Source organism: Cervus elaphus, chromosome 14 (genome assembly GCF_910594005.1).
Source record: "Cervus elaphus chromosome 14, mCerEla1.1, whole genome shotgun sequence".
Lineage (NCBI taxonomy): Eukaryota > Metazoa > Chordata > Mammalia > Artiodactyla > Cervidae > Cervus > Cervus elaphus.
Genome location: NC_057828.1, coordinates 80,876,733 through 80,898,234, shown reverse-complemented (window position 1 = coordinate 80,898,234; position 21,502 = coordinate 80,876,733). Strand labels below are relative to the sequence as shown.

Below are 21,502 nucleotides of genomic sequence, written 5' to 3'. Positions count from 1 at the left end.
CCACTCGTTAAAAAATGGGATATGACAGCATCCTCGAGTTTGGCTGAAAGTAGCGTTGTCCAGCCTCGCTTCAGGCAGGTTAGAGGCCCTGCAGCTTCCTCCCTCACCTGCTGAGTCTGCGGATCCAGAGACCTGGCTGTTTACTCAGGGGACGCTCTGGCCTGCCCCGCCCCACCCTGCTCACCCTTGGTCTGCGGGCCAGGGCCCTTTGCCGAGCTGTGGCCTGAGGGTCTCACTTAATGAGCTGCTTCCTGTGACTCAGTCTTGAGTGCACACACCTGGACCTCCTTCCGAGGCCTCTGAGAGCCCCTTGTTAAATTTATCGTAGCAATTATGAGCATTTTGGAAGAGATAGAAGTAGAGATTTCAATTGATTATTTGCCAAGAGACAATAAACACTAGAAATGAGGTGATGATTTCCTGCTCACCGTTTTACAAAATACAAAGCCCTGTGTTTGCAGGGTTTTCTGTTTCTCACGTTTCCTCTCTGATAGAGGAGGGTATCATCCTGGTGCTCATTTGGCTAGTTAGGGAGGCAGCTGTCAGAGGGTCAGTACCTGAGGTGAGCACCAGCTTGTTCCCAGGTGGAGGTGCGTGACTGCCGCGTCTGTCTCCTCGCCAGGGCCAGACACCGTTCGATGTGGCCGACGAGGGCCTGGTGGAGCACCTGGAGACGCTGCAGAAGAAGCAGAGCGTGGTGAGTCTGCGGGCGGGCCATGGTCCATGCGGCCTGTGTCCGCATCCCCGCAGCGGTCACTTTCTGCAGGAAATGTCCACAGTCTGTTAGAGGAAATGTCCCCGAAGTCACTGTTGCTGAAGTTAGCTCATCATCTCGTGTCACCTGAGAGCAGCTGGAACGTGAACACCATGACCGACTCTGCTTACCTGGGGTTCTAGGAAGTGAGTGTGGTGTGTTGGAGTCAGTGTTTTCCAAACAGGGAGTACCGAGCTGAGGATGTCTCATGACTTCCTTATTGACTGGAGAGGCTTCTTTATTTAAAGGAGGTTGACTACTGGGAGGAATGTGTTTCTTTCTTAAAAAGCAGGCAAACTCACGAAGCTCAGAGATTTGGCATGGGCCGGCGCTTGGTCAGTGATTCATACCTAGCCCAGGTCCATCAGATATCCACAGTCCCTCCTTTTCTCCTCTCCTAAGTATGTGATGGTTTGCTCCTGGGCCCATGGCACAGCGCCTCTCAGGAGGACCATGGAGGCGTGTGTCCACGTCCAGGTGCTGTGTAGAAGCCCTCCCTGGCCGGGGCGAGCAGGAAGTGAGTCTCACTGCACTGGAGGAGGGGCGTTGGGGGGAGGACGGAGCCCGTCACTGCAGGGCTCGAGCAGCTCCCCTTGGGGCAGAAGAAGGTCACGCTCTTGCTTTGCTGGGTCCTCTGTGGGGCTGTGGCTCAGGTTCAGAAGGGCATGCAGAGCCGTTCTGAGGGGAGAGCAGGGGGCTCCCTGCCAGGGCTCCCGGCACACAGCACCATCGGGCTGGGACGGGAGAGGCCTCACTGGGGAGCCCGGCCCCAGAGCACAGACACACCAGGTCAGTGGTCCCTGTCGATGAGCAGTGGCAGCCGCTCGAGATACAGCAGCCTTGCTAATACCAGAGTGTGGTTTTCACAGTTAGGTGTTTACTGTTTTATGACTACTTTAATCTGAAATAGTTTGGGGGCTCATGTAGGAGTTGCAGAAATACAGTAGCGAGTTTCCATGTATGTTTTACCTAGTGTGGTTCGTCTCTGAACACGAATAGTATCTCCACTAAATAACATCTTCCCACTCCTAGGAGTGGTGCCTGCCTTTGCCCCCGCATAACTTTGGGGTCCGGGGATATAAATACATGTTGTCTGGAGCATGTCTCTAAGTGCTGGGCAGGTTTTCCTAAGGGCTCGTTTCCCACTTGGCAGCTGTTTCTCTGTAGAAGCCTTGCCAGCTTAATTCGGCATCGGGATCACAGAGCGTTCTCTCACAGGCGCTTCCCTTCAGAGCGAGGTTTGGGGGCAGTGGGGTTTGGATGCTTAGGAGGCGGTTGTCCGTGAAGCTCTGCTGCCATGGTTTTCCTCCATCCTCATCTCCCAGGCAGCCCCGCCGCTGTGTCCGCTGCCCCCGCTCTGCCTCCCCGCCGGTGCGGTGCAGTAGCAGGGCTGCTGGAGTCCTCGTCACTGCTGACTTCTTCCCAGTGGTCAATGTCTTCCCTTTTCTGTTTTCTCGACTTCCAGCTTCGAAGTGAGAAAGAGACGCGGAATAAGCTCATCGAATCAGACTTGAACAGCAAGCTGCACAGTAGACTCTTTAAGAAGTAAGATATTTGGGTTTGAGCCCTGCTACGTGTGACATACTTAGCTTGAGAATTCATACAGTGAAGAGACTCGTGTCTGATTGTAGCCAGATGGTCTTTAAACACGGGTGGATGTTTGAGGGGTGAGGAGGTGGGTGGCACTGATATGGGGGAGACCTGTGAGTGGGTGAATGTGTGTTCACTTTGTGAAGTATTGGAGAACCATGTGTGATTCTTTTCTCCCAGCTACGGGCTGTTAGTCCCAACTGCTTTCCGAACTAGAAGCTCTGAGCCTGGGGCCACGTCCGTTCTGTTGCCCCTGTCCCGTTGTCTCACGTGGTCCTGGCGTGCAGTGATCACTCAGTAAACATCTGTTAAGTGACTTGTTAAAACTGGTCGCCCCGTGAGAGGAGTGTAGCCCTCCGTTTCCCAGGTCTCACGTCGGACACTAGATGGACCTGAGGGAGGGTGTGTGTGCTGTTACTGCTTCTACACAGAGGTTCCTCGCTTGTCCCCCTTCTGCTGGCTCTGCCGTGAGCTTAGACAGTGGTCTCTCCTCTCTGAGTGACGCTCCGATTGTCGTCTCTACTTTAGCAAAGAGAAGATGCTCTGTGAGGAGGAGACACCCAAGTCCCACCGGATGGAGGAGGAGAGCAAAGAGTCCAGCAGCTCCAGCTCCGAGGAGGACGAGGGGGAAGACGAAGCCTCAGAGTCAGAGGCCGAGAAGGAGGCGGGGGACCCTGAGGCCGTCAGTCCGCAGACCGCTGGGGGCCGCTGCGTGTCAGAAGGCAGGTGGCGGTGGCCCTGGGGGGCCCGACTCCCAAACGGGCCTGAGATCGTTCTTTCCTCCCTTCTCATCACGTGAAGCCCCTGTAGTTGCCGGTTGGGGACTAAAGAAGGAATAGAATCCTCGTTACCTTTCTGACTCTTGATGATATGAATCGTGTCGAGAGTCTTAAGTTTGCTGTGCGGACCACCAGGCTCCGGGTCAGCCCGGGGTCTCCACTTGCGGGCGGGTGGACGCTGGGCCCCAGGTCAGCCCGGGGTCTCCACTTGTGGGCGGGCGGACGCCGGGCTCCAGGTCAGCCCGGGGTCTCCACTTGCGGGCGGGCGGACACTGGCCTCCGGGTTAGCCTGCGGTCTCTACTCGCAGGCAGGGGGACGCCTGGAAGGGGACGCCAGGCTCCGGGTCAGCCCGGGGTCTCCACTTGCGGGCGGGCGGACACTGGCCTCCGGGTTAGCCTGCGGTCTCTACTTGCAGGCAGGGGGACACCTGGAAGGGGACACCAGGCTCCGGGTCAGCCCGGGGTCTCCACTTGCGGGCGGGCGGACACTGGCCTCCGGGTTAGCCTTCGGTCTCTACTTGCAGGCAGGGGGACACCTGGAAGGGGACGCCAGGCTCCGGGTCAGCCCGGGGTCTCCACTCGCGGGCGGGCGGACACTGGGCTCCGGGTTAGCCTTCGGTCTCTACTCGCAGGCAGGGGGACGCCTGGAACGGTACGCCGGGCTCCGGGTCAGCCCGGGGTCTCCGCTCGCGGGCAGGGGGGCGCCTGGCAGAGCCGGATTTTGCTGAGTGGGTCTGCCTGTGGCAGTGGCTCTCCTGGATAACTGGGGCTCGTGATGCGCTGAGACTCCACAGGCCAGGGCCTGCAGTCACCACGTGTTCCCCTCCAGAGGTGTCCTGAGAAGACGCAGAGTTTTCGGTGAGGGGGAAGGCCCGCCTTGGCTGAGAGTCGAGTCTGCGTCCCCCCCCAGAGCCTGCCCATCCCTGGCACCTGCTCTGTGAGGGAGTCTCCTTTACTGACATGATTTCCACAGTTTCAGGGGAGCGCTGCCCTTGTCCACGTCTGGCCTCTCGGAGGACGTTCAGGACTCTCACTTTTGTAGAGCAGATGGGCAGCGGCTTGGCCTGTAGAGCAGGAGAAAGCCGTTCAGTCCCTGAGACGCGAGTCGCAGGCACAGCGTGCTCCAGAAGTGCCCGTGTTGAACCTGTCAGCCGTGTGCGCGTTCGTCTTCCCAGAGTTTGCTTTTTTCCTGGGGCTTCCAGTGTTGTCTGGAGCTAGCGCCCAGGCTTCTCTGTGCCAGGTCACCACCTCCGCTGCCTGGGCTGCCGATTGCCCCGGGTGCCCAGGCCTCAGGTCTCCCGTTCCTGCAGCCTGGCTCCACGCCGCTCACGCTGCTTGCTGCCGCACCCTCCTCAGAGCCCTCCCGTGCCGCCTTCAAGGCTCTGCCTGCAGAGGGTGTCTGAAGCCCAGTGGCCTGGCCTCCAGGACCTCTCCTGCCAGGCCGCAGCTGGCCCTTGCTGCACTGTGCCCAAGTCCGGACGTGTGCCAGCCGCCCTGGGCTGCTGGAGCTCCCACCGGGCCCCGGGGTCCTCCCTACAGGTGCTTGTGCCGGGGCTTCAGCTCTGCCGCTGGGCGTGGACTGTGTGACTTGTCAGAGGCTGTCGGGCCTGCCAGGCTGAGCAAGTCTTTCCTCAGCTTTCCCTGTGGGGAAGCTGCAGGCAGGCCCCTGCCCCGCGCTCTCACCGTCTGCCCTCCGGCAGCGCCCCTCCTCTCAGGCCGTGGCCGGGACCCAGGGCTGGGGCCTCCAGGGGTGTTGCTCCCGGGTCCCGGCCTGTACTTGGCCTGGGATGGGCAGGCACAGTCACTGGATGTTCTGCTGAGTGTGTCCTGGTCACGCAGAGGGTAGGAGGGCGTGTGCGTGAGTGAGCGGTGAACGCAGCCGGCTGTGTCCCCTCGTGAGGAGGACCGTGAGATTGGGGTTTATCCCGACACTTTCGGGCCGAGGTCAAGGAGGACGAGGAGTTCGCCTCCTCCCGTGAGCGCATCCGCATACGTCTACACGGGCACAGCGCTTCACATTTACGTGGTGCTTTTCATTGCAACACCCTAATTGTGCTCATTTACTCCTTACACCGCGCTGTGTGTAAGAAGGAAGGTGACCCCACAGGTGAGCTGAGTGAGGTCTCAGAGCGTGGGGTGGTGTGCCGAGACCCCGACTCTGAGGCTCAAAGCAGCTGGGTGGGTGACGCACAGAAAGAAGCTGGGGAAGGCCCGGCCCCCAGGGTGGGGCTGAGGAGAGCTGCGCCGTGGGGGAGGCAGGAGTGGGCAGGAGGCCGGGGCTCTCGCGGGCCAGTCCCGGGAGCCAGTGCGTCCCGAGCTCCCGTGTCCCCTGTGTGCCGAGACGCTCTCCTAACTTGGGGCCTCCTTGCCAGTCGCAGGAGCCGGTGCGTCCTGGGCTCCCCGTGTCCCCCGTCGGCCGAGACGCTCCCTGACTCGGGGCCCCCTCGCCAGTCCCAGAAGCCGGTGCATCCTGGGCTCCCCGTGTCCCCCGTCGGCCGAGTCGCTCCCTGACTCGGGGCCCCCTCACAGCCCCGCCCTTCTGTCTCGTGTCTGCTGAGACGCCTCCCTGACTCAGGGTCCCCCTCACCAGTCGCGGGAGCCAGTGCGTCCTGGGCTCCCTGTGTCCCCTGTCAGCCGAGATGCTCCCTGACTTGGGGCCCCCTCGCCAGTCCCAGGAGCTGGTGCGTCCTGGGCTCCCCGTGTCCCCTGTTGGCCGAGACGCTTCCTGACTCGGGCCCCCTCACAGCCCGGGAGCCAGTGTGTCCTGGGCTCCCCATGTCCCCTGTCAGCTGAGACGCTCTCCTAACTTGGGGCCCCCTCGCCAGTCACGGGAGCCAGTGAGTCCCAGGCTCCCCGTGTCCCCCGTCAGCCGAGACGCTCCCTGACTCGGGCCCCCTCTCAGCCCCGCTCTCCTGCCGCCCTGTCGTCTCTGCACAGGGTTTCTCCTCTGACTCGGGTTCCCGCGGGTGGAGCCGCTGTTACCTGGATGGCTTAGCCTCCGTGTGAGTTTGCTCTCCCCCAGCAGCGGGTTATGGGCGCTCGGGGACGCACCGTGGCCTGCTGACCTTCCTGGCGCTGGGCCCTGGGCAGGACAGGTGCTCAGCACTCACTTGGTGGGGCCGCGGGGGCGGCTTCTGCCCGAACCTTCTAGGTGCTGCCTGGACCCATGCAGGCCGAGCAGGCCCTGACCACAGGTAGAGCCTCGTGAAATGATGGTTTCCGTGTGTGTTATACACGCACGTGGTTATGACTAGTGTCAATGATGTTCTGAGGTAGGTGTGAGCAGTTTGGCTTGGAGTTCTGTTTTTCCTTTTCTCGTTCTGATTTGCCGTGAGCCTCTGCTGTGTTAGTGACCCGCTGCTGCGTAACAAGCCAGCCCAGAGCCTGGGGCCAGTAGGACCGCTGTGTGTGCCCACCAGTGCTCCGGCTGGGAGACTTGGGGGGCGTCTGCTGGGCAGCTACCCTGTCATCCGTGCAGGCGCACTCAAGCCTGCGGTGAGCTGGCCTGCGGCTGGGGGGCCTTCTCCCTGAGGGGCCATCAGGCCCGCAGCCCTGCTCTCCCCGCGGCAGCTGGATTCCAGCCGTGATCAGAGGGCAAGCTCCTCACACATCTGCTCGTGTCCCATTTGCTTCTGTGCTAGGGGCCACAGACGGTCGGGGGTCAGGCCTGGAGTCAGTGTGGGGGTGGGGAGCACACCCAGGATACAGGCTCGCTGGGCCGGCCCTGGGACAGCTTTTGTGGTTATTGTGAATATTCAGGGCAGTCTGAACATTTCTGCCCAGGAAGACTGCCTCGCTGCCAGGCCTGACACTGTGACATTTTATAAACGGGGGACCCGGGGACTGAGCCTTTGGAGTCCAGGGACTGGAGGCACAGCAGCCCCTGGGTACACGCAGACGGGGTTCCTGTCAACACCCCAGGAGGGAGCCCTCCTGTTTATGTCTCCCAGCGCCCTCCGAGAGAGCCCCTGAGAGCGCTCTCCACCCAGGGGCTGCCGCTTTCCTGTCCTCCCCGCCTTCCTGCCCTCGGAGGGGCAGCTCCTATCTGAACGCACTCTGCACTGGATGTGTTTGACCTTGTGTCGTCACCATGATTGTTCTGCATCTTATCTCTTCTTTTTCTAATTGCCTAGGAAGCAAGGTCTGTCTTGTACTTTCTCTGGCTTTTTCTGCCCAACCCAAGTGGATTCTGCTTGTACTTCCTGATGAATTGTATGTGTGACGTATAGTGAGAAGGTTGTTCATGTGGGAATTGGCGTCAAGACAGAATTTCACTTGAGCCTGTTTTCTTGTAAGAGGCAGAGATTGCCAGAGGTTTCATCGTGGTTGGAATCTAAGCCTTTCATGGCCCTGGTGATCTGTTTGATAGTGGGTACATCTTTTGTGTTAGATCAGTACAGGCATGCGTAAGGGTTTCCTAACGCAGTTGCTTCTCCTGTCTTTCACACCAGATGACGGGCCGGGCGCCATCACCCCCAGCCGTCCCAGCCCTGACAGCAGGAGCAGCGTCACGGAGCGGACCCCCGCACCCCCGCAGAGCGCCGTCCCTGCCTCTTCAGCCAGGAGAGTGAGTGTGCGCTTGATCCGGGTGTTGCGCCCGTTGCGGTAACATACGGCTGTAAAGCCCTTAAAGATACATTCGCGCCTTTTTCCTTACGTGAGTGATTGTTATACATGCGCGTATGTATCTCTTTTTTCCAGATTTTTTCTATTATAGATTATTATAAAATACTGAGTAGAGGGTGCCTGTGTCACACAGGAGGTCCTGGTTTATTTTATATACTTCTGTTGGTTAGTTGCTAAGTTGAGTCTGACTCTGTGCAACCCCCATGGACTGTAGCCTGCCAGGCTCCTCTGTCCATGGGATTTCCCAGGCAACAGTACTGGAGTGGGTTGCCATTTCCTCCTCCGGTTTTATGGACAGTGGTGTATATATGTTAGTGCCAAATTCTCCACTCACCCCTCGCCCCCCTCCTCCTTCAGTGAACATGAGTTCATTTCTGTCTGTGAGTCTGTCTGTTTTGTAAACAGACGCATGTGTATCTTTTTTTTTCAATTCCACATACCAGTGGTATCGTGATACTTGTCTTTCTCTGACTGACTTCACTTAGATCATCTCTAGGTCCGTCAGTGTTGCCACAGATGGCCTTAGTTCATCCCTTTTTGTGGCGCTGTCGTGGCCGAGTGTTCCACTGCGCTTGTGTACTGCCTCTCCGCATGCCTCCCGTCACGGTGTAACGGGGGGCCCAGACAGGGCGCTTTACACGTCGAGGTCTGTGTCCCACGGTCTGGAGGCTGGAAGTCCGTGATCGCGTTGCTGGTAGCTTCGGTCCGTGGTGAGGGCTCTCTTCCTGGTGCTCAGACGACCCCCTGGTCTCCAGATGCAGCCACCCTGGGTGTCAGGGCATCAGGATGTGGGTCTGGGGGTGGACACCAGCACTGCATTCATGACTTGCCCACAATGTGTTTAAAAAACTTAGAAACCGTCACCAGGCAATTTGGCCACAGTGTATTGAGGTGACCCAAGGTCTGGTGGCCTGGGGCCAGGAGAACACTGCCCGTGGCCTGTTGTCTCCGAGTCTGAGGTTGGGGTGTGTGGGTCAAGGCTGGGCTGGGCGGAAGCCGGCCAGGGCGCAGCCTGGGCACTGCGACGCCCACTCGTGTCTTCACTCTCCCTCCGTGAGTGAGGTCTGTGCAGCTGCTGGTGGGAGAGCACAGGTCGGAGGGGCTCAAGGCCGGCGGCCTCCCTGGCCTCATCAGCCTGAGGCTCGCCGCGGGGGAGCCGGCGCGTGCTTTGGCTGAGGTGCTGGGAAGCGCAGCGCTTCTGCAGACACTCCCTCACTCGCTGGCCCCCTCGGGGCTCCGGTGTCCTCGTGGGGACCAGAGGGCAGAGGCTCAGCCGCTCCGCGTTCCCGGGCGCTGCTGTGAGCCGTCCAGCGGCACCGGCAGGACGTGGTCCTCCGTCGTGAGGTGTGTGACTGGATCACCCGCTCTTTAGGAGGAAAAGGACTGGATTAGGAAAGCCACCGACACACACCCGTGCCGCTTGGCTCAGAAGGTGCTGGGGGAGTCCAGGTGGCTGTTAAAGAGCCCACAGGGCGTTTCTGCAAGCCCCTCGGGGTGCATGGAGGAGCAGAGCTAAGCCCGGCGTAGGCTTCTGTGCGATCGCTGTGTTCCCGCTGCGCCAGCAGCAGAGCTCCCTGGTTCTGGAGTGAGAGCAGCGCTCCGGCAGGGCCCCCGCGGCCAGGGAGGTCGGGGCTGGTGGTCCCAGGGAGGCCGTGCCTCAGCCTGCCTTCGGGCTGACTCCGGTCTCTGATGTGTTCTGTGGTTTGTTGAAATGAGATGCTTAAGGACAGTGTAAGCTTTCCATGAACCTTTCTTTTCCAACGTTAACATTACTTTTTAATGAAATGATGGTAATGAAAATGGTAATTCATTTTTGAAAGCTGTTCTTTTGGCAGAATTTAAAACCTGGCAACCCTATAACTTCTACCATTTTTTTCTTTTTGATTTTGCTGCTCCTTGAAATCTGAAATGCTTAGAACTGCTGCCTATATCAGATAAGCTGTTTCCTTGACATAAGCAGTTAGAATTCGGGTGGAGAGGCCTGCAGTGTCTGTGTCCGTGTTGCCTTAAGTCAGCTCACAATCCCGTCACAGGGCCGGGGCCACCGCCCGTGTCTCCCTGGGTCCACGTGTTGTAGGAGGGTCAGCGCTCAGCCCGGTTCACAGGCGGGTGGGTGGCGGCGTGCAGAGGGGCGGGCTGCTGTTCCCCGGCCCCGTGTCAGCACTCGCCCTGCTGGCGGGTCCTCTGTTGGGTGGGCGCCCTGGGAGGGGCTGGGGGCTGCCGGGGGGAGGGTGGCCGTGGCACCTGGCCTGCTGTGGGCCCCCTGCCCTCCTCACGTTGCCCTCGCCACTCAGCCGAGGGTGGGAGGAGCCGTCGGGACCTGACCTCTGGTGCCCCTTCCCTCGTAGCCCTCCAGCCTCTTGAGCAAGCTGGAAGAGACCAGGGACGAGTCTCCGTGTTCATGGAGGCTGGGCCTCAGGAAGACCGGCAGCCAGAACGTGCTGAGCGAGGCCGCCGGGGCCAGGGAGGCCCTTCGGGACCGGGGCGCATCTGTCCACCGCTCGGCCTCCAGTCCGCGCATTTCCGCCCTGATGGACAACAGAGAAAAGGTGTGGTGGCGTTCCATGGCGGTTCCGCCTCGGGGACACATAGAAATAGTTTCCAGCCCCTAGTTTGGTCCTGGAAGTACGGAGCCTTTAGAAGGAGGCAGGCAGGTGGATCACCACGTGCCTGTTTGCTTGGGATGATTTTCGGCCTGGCCGGCCTTCTGTTCGTTCTTCGTGTCCCCCTCCCTGGGGCAGAAACGCGAGTGAGGACGCGCGGGCTGGGAGGTGGCCTGAGACGTTCTCTGAACCACACCAGTGGCTCATTCTCTTGGTGTTCAGAAGCAGAGTGCCTTAGTTGGGCTTTCAATCCTAATGAAGCTTGGGCAACTGAGCACTTAGAAAACAAACTTCCGTGTCCACGTCCCTGACTGACGGGTGTACGTGGGGATGAGCCCTCAGCCGCTGTCACCGGGAGCTGCGTGTTCCTGGTCTGAGTTGGTCCAGGTGTCACGGGTTGTGCTGCCGGCTTGTCTGATTGGCCGGGTCTCCTCTGAACGCAGCCCCTACACTCAGCCCTGTGTTTCTGGAGACACTCGGGCCAAGGCACTCGGGACATGGGTCAGCCCGTGTGTTGTACCTGTGGCTGCCTTTCAAGGCAAAGAACGTCAGAACGCAGCTTGTCTATGGCTTTTCAGAAGTCCCCTTTTGGTGGGACTGCTGCTGTTCCCTTATTTGATCACCTCGGCTTTTCCCGAGAGAATGCTCTCCCTACATGTTGGTGTCTAATGGAGGAGAGCTGGGAATAAGCCCTTGTTAATACTTCTCGAGCTGGAGCTGGTGTTGAGTCTGGAAGTAAATAACACAGGGGTGTAAGTCCTGCTTTGCTGCCCCGCGGTGTCAGGGCGGCCTTCTCTGTGCTTCACTTGTTTTGACTTTGCAGGAGAGAGAACCCAGAAGCTCCTTGAGTTCACTGGGGCTGCGGAGGCCGGGCAGCACTAGCGACCTTGAGGAGAAGGAGAACAGGTACTGTCGTGCCCCGTCCCCCGTCCGGACCCCCAGCCCCACCCCCTCAGGCCCTCAGTCCAGCGTGGGGGTCCCCGACCCGCCAGGGGGCTCGTGTTTGTGCACAGGGGCTCTGTGAAGGGGGCCCTGTGTCCACGCGGGTCTCGGCACACGACCCGCCCGTGGGCAGCACTAAAAACCTTGTTACGGAATGGAGTCGAGCAGCTTCTAGTTTGTACGTTGATGTTAAGATGAGTGTGGGAAGTGTGTACACGGTGTCTCAGCCGCCCGTGGGCTGGAGCCGGCTCCTCAAGGTGTGGTCTGCCCCCCGCCCGCCCCCGCGGCCTGGGCACTGCCTGCAGCCTGCTGGCGATGCGGAGGCCTGGTCCTCCCAGGCCTGCTGGAGCGGCCTGCACTTGTCCACAGTCCCCGCCTGGGGAGGGCTGCTGGGGGACCTGGGGAGGCAGAGGCCCCGAGCTGCCAGCTGGGGGTGAGCCTCTCCTGGGCGTGCGCTCTGTTGTGAGCGGAGGGGCTGCTGCTTCTGGACGCTCATCCTGTCCATCCCACCCCCGCTCTGCTTGCTTGGAGTGACCTGCCCTGGGCCGACCCACCAGCCTTTCTAAATGAGGATCAAAGTGACCGCTCCTTCCAGAAGCTCCAGACCCTGGAAGCGAGGCCGTGGTCCCCAGTGAGGCGGGCTGGCCCTGAAGCGAGTGAACAAGCAGACAGATACCGAGCCGATCCTCTGCCTGCACAGAGGGCTGCTGAGTCCGCAGACAGCCCCTGAAGGGCGTCCGGCGTGCTCTTTGCTGTGCCCCCGCCTGCCTGCCCCGGGGCACGCCTGCACAGACAGCAGCCTGATTGCCGCCCTGTCTGTCCCGCCTCCGCAGAGAGTCGGCTGCTAACCTGGTGCGCAGTGGCTCCCAGCCCCGGCAGCCCTGGAGGGACGCCGCCAAGGGGAGCGAGACCCCGCAGACGGGTGCTCCCTCGACCTTCGTGTCGACCTTCCTGAAAAGGTACCCGCTCCCTCATTCTGGCTGTGGACTGATGGGTAGTACCTGCTTGCCTTTTTACACCCGATTAGCATCACAAAAGTGAATCAAAAAGTAAATTGCTTTTAGAGTTCTTGGGATTAGCATTTTAAGTAATTTTAAATTAAAATTAATTTCTTTTCCTAACTGAATTAGAGTACGCTAATTCCAGCTTCTCCCCACAGACAGATCTGACACACACTCCACCCTTTCAGTCCTCTGCAATCTGCAGCCAGTCACGGCTCCCAGCAGCCTCTGAGCGGGACTGGACTTAAGCCCCGTCCTCATCTGCAGTCTCACCTGGGGAGCGGGGAGGCAGGGAGGGGCCCAGAGGGTGTCAGGGGAGGTGGGGAGAGTTTTTAATTTAAAAGTCTTGTGTTGAAGCCTGTTCATTCAGGGACTTGAGTTGTTTTTTTTTTTTTATGACTTTAATGGCCCTCAGATCCATCAAGATGTGAAAGTCGGAAGTGTGGTGCAGAGAAGGTACCCGGGTGTCCCGCCCTTTCTCATCTGTATGCCCCTTTCTGCAGTTACTTTCTTTGCCACGTGCCAGCCAGCGAGCAGCGCAGCTTTGCCAGAGCCCTGAAGCTGTAAGACACAATTAATATTTCAGCTTAAACTTTGCTGCTCACGTGGAAGAGTGACCCTCGTGGCTTCTTCTGAATTCTCTCTTCACTCCCACTTTCTTAACCCCTCCACCTGCCTCTTCGTGCCACAGTCTTCATCATTAGATGTTTGGGTGATGGGTTGGCTACCCTAGATACAGGCTTTGGCCACAGACTGTGTTTGGGATAAAAACTATTTTCATTTGACTGGAAGAATCTTACCAACCAGTTAACGTCAGAACGTGGGCACCGTTCCGAAATCAGAGAGCCACTGTTGCCTCCTGAAACTTCGGTTCTGCAGGCGTGTCCTGCAAGGGAGGCTCAGCTTGGACAGTGTGCCCGTCCAGCTCAGGGATGAGTCTGAAGCTTGTCCTGCAGCCTCCGGGCTTCTGGCTCACGGAGGCCGTCGCCTGTTTGTCCTCAGCGGTGAGGCCTTAGTCTGAACAGATGCTTTACTGCTCCTTACGGTTGGATCCAAGGCTAAGAACACTTCTCAAGGAGAATAGCGTCCTAGACCTTAGGGAAGGTGAGGCTGTGTTCACTGCTCAGGCCTGCTGTTGTCCATAGGCTGGGGCTTCTGCGCCCACGTCTCAGCGGGCGGATGGAGGGAGCAGTGTTTGGTGGGCAGATGTCGTCTGCACAGTCTTGGTGAGCCGAGAGCTGGGGTGGGGGGAGGGCCGCTTCTCTGTAGGGCGGGAACATGCTTCCTTCTGCAAGCGAGTCTGAGACAGCGAATCTTATTTTATGATCTTTCAAAAGGAAAGAATCATACACAGGCACTATTTCAGACAGAAAGCGCGAGTAGGTATTTGTCATTCTTGGACTATGCCAGCTCTCAGAAGCTTTCTGTTTTCCGTTTTCTTCTTCTTTTTTAGGCAGAAATTCCTTCCATACAGTCCAGTAAGATGCGTCTTTTGCCCAAGAAGTCTTGCTGACCGTTTCAGGTCACACGCGCAGTTTGCTGTTATAGTCAAGTTTTTAAATAAATTCTCACTCAGATGATCGCCTGCAGCAGTTGAGGAGGCTGTTGCGTGTCTCGGTAGAGCAGAGAAGCAGGGCGCCGCCGCCCGCCGGGTGCTGCTATGTAGACGTGGACCCCTGACCCCTCGAGGCGCCCTGGCCTCTCTCTGCTCTGCACTCCGTGCTGAGTCTCTGCTCCAGAGCGTCTCCAAGCTTTTGCAGCGGTGCTTCTGTCTCAGGGAGGCCTCTGGGCTCGCATGATTTTCTGTCTTGGAGGTGGTCGGAGTTTTTTCCTAATGAAATGGCTGTTTCCGGTCTGCTCTCTCAGGCCCACCCCGTCCACGCGTTCTGTTTCCTCCTGCTGCACCTCTTCTGTCCTCCCCTCTGCGGGGTGGTGGGCGGAGGCCTGCTGGCTGCAGGCCCAGCGTGGGTCGGTGGGTCCCTCCACGCCCAGCGGTTGCATCCCCTCCTCCGGCCAGCTTGCTTGCAGCGCCCAGCTGGGCGGGGAGGTGGCGCTGGGCGGGCGCTGAGCCACGTGTCCTGAAGGGCGTGACCATGAGCTGCTCTGCAGTGCGTCCTGTGCTGGGCGTGGTGGCCTTCCGCCCCCACCTTCTGGCCCGTCGCAGCCCACTCCCGCTGCCCCCTCCTTGCTGGGGGTCGTCCCGCCCCAGGCAGCCGGCAGCCCGCCTCCCGCCCCCCTCCGCGCACCACAGCAGGCAAGCGGCTGGGCCAGTGGGCCTGCAGGTGCGGCGTGGCGAGCTCAGGCCCGCGGTGCCGCCCCGAGGCCGCCTGTCCTGTCAGCGGAGGGGCGTTCAGGCCTCAGCTTAACAGGACCGCTTTCGCCTCAGTAACCCTACAGCGGGGCCTGCGAGCCCAGGGTCAGACTGCTGTGGTGAGTTGGAGGTCACAGACATCCCATCTTTCACTTACGTTTTCTGTAATTCTCAGTAGGACTCTTCTGTGTGTCTTTCTGGAGGATGGCGTTCAGACCCCGGTGGGCTGAGGCTCGGTCCTGCTCCGGACGCGCTCGGGCTGCGGGCGGGGCCGTGGCGCTGGTCATGTCTTCCTGGCGCCCGGCCCTTCCGCGTGTGACGCAGCACGGAGCTTCCCCTGCGGCCGTAGCTGGTGTGACTGGTCAGAGCCCTTCCCCGGGTGCGGCCAGGGCCCTGCTCTGCTTCTGTCCCTGCAGCTGGCACAGGAGACGAAGCCTCAGCGAGGGCAGTGCTGCCCGGGCCCGTGCTGGGGCCACCTGACGCTCTCCTCCCAACGCAGTGCTGGGCGCCGCTCGCAGCCCTCGCGTGACCGTGCGCACACTCGCCAGGCCCCGTGACAGCGCATTTGCACAGGGCCCTAGCCCTGTGGGGACAGGCTTGTTGTCCCCACACGTGGCGATGCTGAAGCAGAGCGGCTCCTGGCGAGCTCAGAGCGTGGCCTGCGGAGGAGGCGTAGCAGCTGCCTCTATGTTGAGCCCTAGCCTGGGCCAGGCACGGGGCTCGTGCTGAACAGAGTTCTGTCAGGACTTGGTTCACTCACATGTACAGTACATCTGGTAATAGTGATTCAGGTATGATGAATCTTCATTTTTCCTCTCAGTTGGGATGGTCACGAGATAGAGCTGGCACACGGCTTGAGTCACAGTGGTTAGATCGTGGCTTCCATTTCCAGGGGTTGCCTCATGGTTCAGAGTAGCTGCTAGAGTTCTCGCCATCACGGCTGCATTCTAGGCCGTTGGAGGGAGGAGGAGGAGAGGGGGTGGTTTGCCAAGAGGGAACGCCTCTGACCGAGAATTTCCCCCGGAGCACTCGCGGGCTCCCTCCAGCAGCCAGGGAGACTTTGAGGCGTGTGGATCCTTAAACGGCACACGGCTGCCCTGAGCTGTAGGGACCTGGAGTGAGGAGCGTGAATGTGGGTGTGTCCTGTTGGGTCCTTAGGAGCCCTCCAGTGTGTGAGCAGCGGCCATACTTTAATAGATGAGGAATCTGAGACCAAGAGCGCAGCGATCTGGCTGCGGTCTCAGGCCGGAAGGAAGAGAGGTGGGTTGGAGCCTAGATCTGTGCGTGCTGGGGCTCTTCTCTTTTCACTTCTTTTGTTTCCGCTGAATTTATCTTTTATTCTGGGCACTATACTAAGTGTTCCACAGGCTATGTTTTATTTAATCTCATAAGACCTTGCACTTCCAGGCATCACCATCCCTGTCTTAGAGGGCGAGAGATCAGAGAGGTTAAGGTTGGCCCCAGGTGGTTCCAAAGCCTCTAGTTCCCGCCCCAGAGCTTTTCCCAACAGCCTGTAAAATTATGCACTTCAGAATAGTAAAACTCATATTCTGTGATTTAACGACAGCCTTGGCATTTCTCCAGCGTGAGAAATTGCAGCGACCAAAGCGTGTGATTAACTAAGAAGAACTTCATGTAAGGTTGTTGATGATTGTAAATTTTTTATACCTTTTTTTTCTGGTTAATTTTATTAGTGCTTTCTAGAGACTTACACATCTTGTAAGTCTGAGGAATTATTTGCCTTCATTTAAAAAAAAAAAAGAATGTGAAATCTCACATTTTTCCTGAGCTGCTATTCTGGAGAAGTTGCTTGTGTTTTTTAGATACCAGTTCAGAACTGTTCTATTTTTATCCTTGCATCTAGGTACCGTATTGATAGTTTTATGATCTGATCATTCTTTCAAGCTTATTATAATGTGATTATTTGAAAATGAGCTACTTATAAGCATTTGTGGTAGTTGTGAGTAGATGAAAAAAGCAGATTTTTAGCATTTATTACTTCCATTGCTTCCCCATCTCTGTGAGTATCAATTTTGGGTCTCTGTTACCCCAGCAACAAGCTGTGACATCACAAATGATGGCTTTTTGGGTGCAGAGCCAATGGCTGCTCTCAGTCTTTGTTAAGAAACAAAGATCTTGTTTTCATGTAAATGAGTGTAATTGCACAGCTTGCCAGGGGAAGTCTGTCTCAGGGTTGCACGTAGGATCCTCCTAGTTTCTGTCCGGTTTCTCCTGTCTGCAGTTGTGAGTGTGGACAGTCAGGCACTGGCTCCATGGAGAGAGAGCGGTCGCTCTGCTAGGTGAGGTTGCAGGGTGCTCCCGAGCGGGTCTGGGCGATCTGGGAAGACGGTCGTCGGGTCTGGTGTCGGCTGTGGCCCCTCGGGGCTGCCTGCCTGGGGCTGAGGGCGTGTGAGTGACCTCAGTGTCCCGTGGTGTGTGTGAGTGTGGAGAGCAGGAGGCGTTCAGAGCGCCCGTGTGTGTTACTACTTGTGTCGTAGCGAAGTAAATGAAATCTTTTTGTATCTCAAATAAAAAATTTTTTTCCTTTTTCCTGAAACATAACTCCTTAGGCAGAAGATGTCAGATTGAAAGTGTAATCATTGTTGTAAGATTTAAGAGCTCATAATTAAGAAAACAGACCAACCACAGACAAATTCTGAGCAAGAAAATTCTCTGGGCGAGCCCACCTCAAGGCTCTGCCTCTGCCAGGGCGGTGCTGGGTGTGTGTGTGTGTGGGTGGGTGGGTGTGTGTGTGTGTGCGTGTGCACACTGACTGTTCCCTTTCTGCTGTCTTTCCTGACTTCAGGACCCCTCACAGGTCCCAGGGCGGTCTGTGTGCGTGTGCGTGCTGACTATTCCCTTTCTGCTGTCCTTCCTGACTTCAGGACCCCTCACAGGTCCCAGGGCAGTGCTGGGTGTGTGTGTGCACGCATGTGCACGCTGACTGTTCCCTTTCTGCTGTGTCCTTCCTGACTTCAGGACCCCTCACAGGTCCCAAGGCAGTCTGTGTGTGTGCGCGCGCTGACTGTTCCCTTTCTGCTGTCCTTCCTGACTTCAGGACCCCTCACAGGTCCCAGGGCAGTGTTGTCTCTGTGTGTGTGTATGTGCTGACCGTTCCCTTTCTGCTCTGTCCTTCTTGATTTTAGGACCCCTTACAGGTCCCAGGCTGACTCCACGGCGGAGAGAGCCGACGGCGTCACCTGCAGCAGCCCACTCTGTGTGATCACAAACCGCGCCCCGCCCAGCACTGCCAATGGGGTTCCAGCCGCCGCTCTGCTCTGCGCCCCTGGCCCCGAGCCCTCTGTGGACGCCAGGGAGAAGAGGAGGTGTGTGACCCCCGCTCCCTGTGGGCTCCACTCTGAGGTAGGAGGTGCGGGGTGGGTGGCCTGAGTGAGTCCCCAGCTCAGAGACTTCTTGGAAACGGAGCTTTCTGTTAATGGCTTGGGTTTGTACTTTGCCTCTCGGAGACTTTCGGTGGAGATTTTAATTATTTCTGATTATTTAACACATGTACTTCTTCTGTCATGGATAGAGGCGTTTCTTCTTTCGCTTCGTCTTATGAGAAGGAGGCCCCTCGCGGGCCCTGTTTCCCCTTGGTGCTGGAGCACCTGAGCCTGGCGGCGGGTCTTGCCTCTGCACTGGGTGGTCCGTGCCGACCTCTGGCAGCGGAGAGCGGGGGTGTGATAAAAGGCTCTGAGAAGCAGAGCTCGATGCACAGTGGGGATTAATTTGAGAAGAATGTCAGTAAAGGCAGTGGGCAGTGCATGACGAACGGGTGGGGGTCAGTGGCTGGCGGTTCTGTGGACTCACTGGAGGGGTGGAGGGAGCAGCCAAGAGCCGACCTCAGAGAGGAGCTGAGAGAACTGACTCCACGCTTAGGGCGGAAAAAGCGAAGAAGAGCTAGAGAGCCCCTGATGGAGGGGAAAGAGGGGGGTGAAAGAGCTGGCTGAGAAAGACCATGGCATCTGGTCCCATCACCTCATGGCAAGTAGATGGGAAAACAGTGAAAACAGTGGCAGACTTTATTTTTCTGGGCTCCAAAATCACTGCAGACGGTCACTGAAGCCTTGAAATTAAAAGATGCTTACTCCTTGGAAGAAAAGTTAATGACAAACCTAGAGAGCATATTAAAAAGCAGAGACATTACTTTGCCAACAAAGGCCTGTCTGGTCAAGGCTATGGTTTTTCCAGTGGTCATGTATGGATGTGAGAGTTGGACTGTGAAGAAAGCTGAGCACCGAAGAATTGATGGTTTTGAACTGTGGTGTTGGAGAAGACTCTTGAGAGTCCCTTGGACAGCAAGGAGATCCAACCAGTCCATCCTAAAGGAGATCAGTCCTGGGTGTTCATTGGAGGGACTGATGCCGAAGCTGAAACTCCAATAGTTTGGCCACCTGATATGAAGAACTAACTCTTGGAAAAGACCCTGATGCTGGGAAAGATTGAAGGTGGGAGGAGAAGGGGACGACAGAGGATGAGATGGTTGGATGGCATCACCGACTCGATGGACCTGGGTTTGAGTAAGCTCCGGGAGTTGGTGATGGACAGGGAGGCCTGGTGTGCTGCAGTCCATGGAGTCGCAAAGAGTCAGACATGACTGAGCAAGTGAACTGAACTAAACATCGGGCCTGAGAGACCTTGGAAGATATGACTGAAAAGGACAGGCCATTTTCTCCCATTTGAAGATGTGGTGAAAAATAGAATGCATTCCATTTGGGAATTGAAGACTGGAGCCATAATTATCCCTTTTTCTAAGACTACAAAAAGAAGTGAAATCTTACCAAAATTTAGATTCCAGTTTGACTTCATTTTATTTTGAATATCCAAAAGAAGGAGCGTTGTATTTGTGAATGTGTGTATATGTGTAGCATGTCAGAGCATCTTTTCATCTACAAGATACAGTGAGTTAAACGTTTTAAATACTTGTCTATTGTAAAGACAGCTCAAAGACATGTCTTTTGAGATGAAATGGAAGGAAGGTAAGTTGAAAAAGTGCTTTTCTTCTTCCTTTCCTTCCTTTTTTCATTTATTTACATAAAACTTGAAGAGATTCCATTTTCTGGGCTAACAGATTGCAGAGCGAACAGTTGTCATCTTATAATGGGCTTCCAGCCAGGAAATTTTTAATAAATCTTCAGTATTTAATGTTTATGTATTTCATAGTTCAGATGTAATTTAGATACTGTTGCTTGCATCCAGAAAGTAAATGCAAAAGTAATCTTTCATTTGCTGAAAAGAAACTCCCTTTGAAAACTGCTCCTGAGTGGAGACAAGTGAAATGGGCTAAATCCACCGTTGGGACCACGGGCCCTGAAGGACGGCTCAACCAGGCGATGCAGGCTGACCCGCTAGCACTCGGGGGCCGCAGGGAGAGCAGGGGCACGGTGACTGTCTGCCGGGGGTTTATAACCTCTGAGCAGTAACCTGCTACAGACTGTGAGCTTGTTTCAGAAGTTTAATGCAATCCACAAATATTTACCGAGTAACAGCTATGTACCACATGCCGTGTGGAATGCGGGTGCATTTCACCAAGGAGCAGCGAGTATAAGAGAATTAAGTCAAGGTGTCTTACACATACTCTGAGTTGTGACGACAGGCCTTACAGAGGACGTCTGAGGGTCAGAGAAAGTCAGGCCAGGAGTGCGAGGCCCGCCCTGTTGAGAGCTGCGGGGAGGGGGTGCACACTCCAGGCAGCGCGTGCAGGCCCTGCAGAGGGGCCGTGTGCGAGGCGCCCCGTGCTCCAGAGACCCTGGAGGAGCCTGATGTGCGGAGGGTGAGGGCCCGGGTGGTCCGGGCTGAGGCCCCAGGGCAGGCAGGGGCTGCAAGGGGCGGCCGCCACAGCTGGCGAGGAGTGCGAGCTTACGCTCAGAGCCGTCATCGGCCTCGGGAAGAGTGTCCGGGACGCTTTACAGAGGTGCGAGTCACCCGTCCACGCCAGGGCCTTTCATCTCCTTGAGAGGAGCCGGCCCCTGGTTCTCAGCCCCGGGTCTCCACACTCCCCGTCCTGCGGTCTCTCTGGGGTTCCCTATCTGGAAGTGTCACCCTGAAGTGCAGTCTGCGCGTGGTCTGCTGTGACTGGCTGCTTTCCCCAGCCTGGTGTCTCCAAGGCTCCCCCGTGCTGCGGCGTGTGTCAGGACTGTCTTCTTCCTGTGGGTGAACACTGTCCCATTGCATGGCTCTCCTGCATTGTGTTTGACATTTGTAAGTTGCTGGACATCTGGATTGCTCCTGCCTCTTGGCTGTTAGAAGCATTCAGGTACAAGTTTCTGTGTGCATATATGTTTTCATTTCTCTTCATATATGTCTGCATATATGTTTTCATTTCTCTTGGGTGTATACCTTAGTGTAGAATTTCTTGGTCATCTGTCCATAGAAGATTTTAGCCAAAAGAAAAAATAGTAATAACTTGGTCTGACATATTTTTTAAAACTCTGCCTTTTGAGCTCTGGTTGCAGTGATGCATGTGGAGTGGACAGGGAGGGATGATGGGGCGGGGGTGAGGTGACCTGTCGGGGCCCTCTGCAGGCGTGGGAGCTGGCGGGGGCGGGGGGGCTGTGGCCCTGGGGGGAGGGGACGAGGAGCCCCTTTGGGGCAGCTCCAGCAGTGCAGCAGGTGGGCCCACAAGAACCCTGCTCCCCTGGTCAGCATAGCAGAGTGCACCTGAGCGGGGAAAAGGAAAGGAAGCTCCCAGGGGGCAGATGTGAGGAGGCCCCAAAAGCCAGAATGGTCTGCGTGACCCGGGGCAGCCTGGGGTCTGGAGTCCTGGATTTTGCGCCCAGTATGGATGCAGGGTGCTGGGCTGTGGCCCTGAGTGGGCTTAGGCCTTTCAGCAGGAGCCCATCTGGGCTGCCCGGGTCCCGGCCCCTGCTCCAGAAAAGGGGCAAGGGTCTGGGCAG

General features: G+C 57.3%; 1 protein-coding gene across 3 annotated transcripts in view; it reads left to right on the top strand.

Moving 5' to 3' along the window:
• Positions 1-21,502, top strand: part of PPP1R12B (protein phosphatase 1 regulatory subunit 12B) — a 165,950-nt gene that overhangs the window by 60,473 nt on the left and 83,975 nt on the right. For 2 of the 3 annotated variants that reach the window (XM_043924105.1, XM_043924104.1), the window contains exons 6-13: positions 623-697; positions 2,220-2,299; positions 2,873-3,066; positions 7,575-7,690; positions 10,098-10,298; positions 11,176-11,258; positions 12,128-12,253; positions 17,753-17,932. In XM_043924105.1, the coding sequence (XP_043780040.1) occupies positions 623-697; positions 2,220-2,299; positions 2,873-3,066; positions 7,575-7,690; positions 10,098-10,298; positions 11,176-11,258; positions 12,128-12,253; positions 17,753-17,932 (1,055 nt within the window). Of the gene's footprint in view, positions 1-622; positions 698-2,219; positions 2,300-2,872; positions 3,067-7,574; positions 7,691-10,097; positions 10,299-11,175; positions 11,259-12,127; positions 12,254-12,710; positions 12,752-17,752; positions 17,933-21,502 lie in introns of those variants that run through there. The other variant, XM_043924106.1, reaches the window with a different exon arrangement.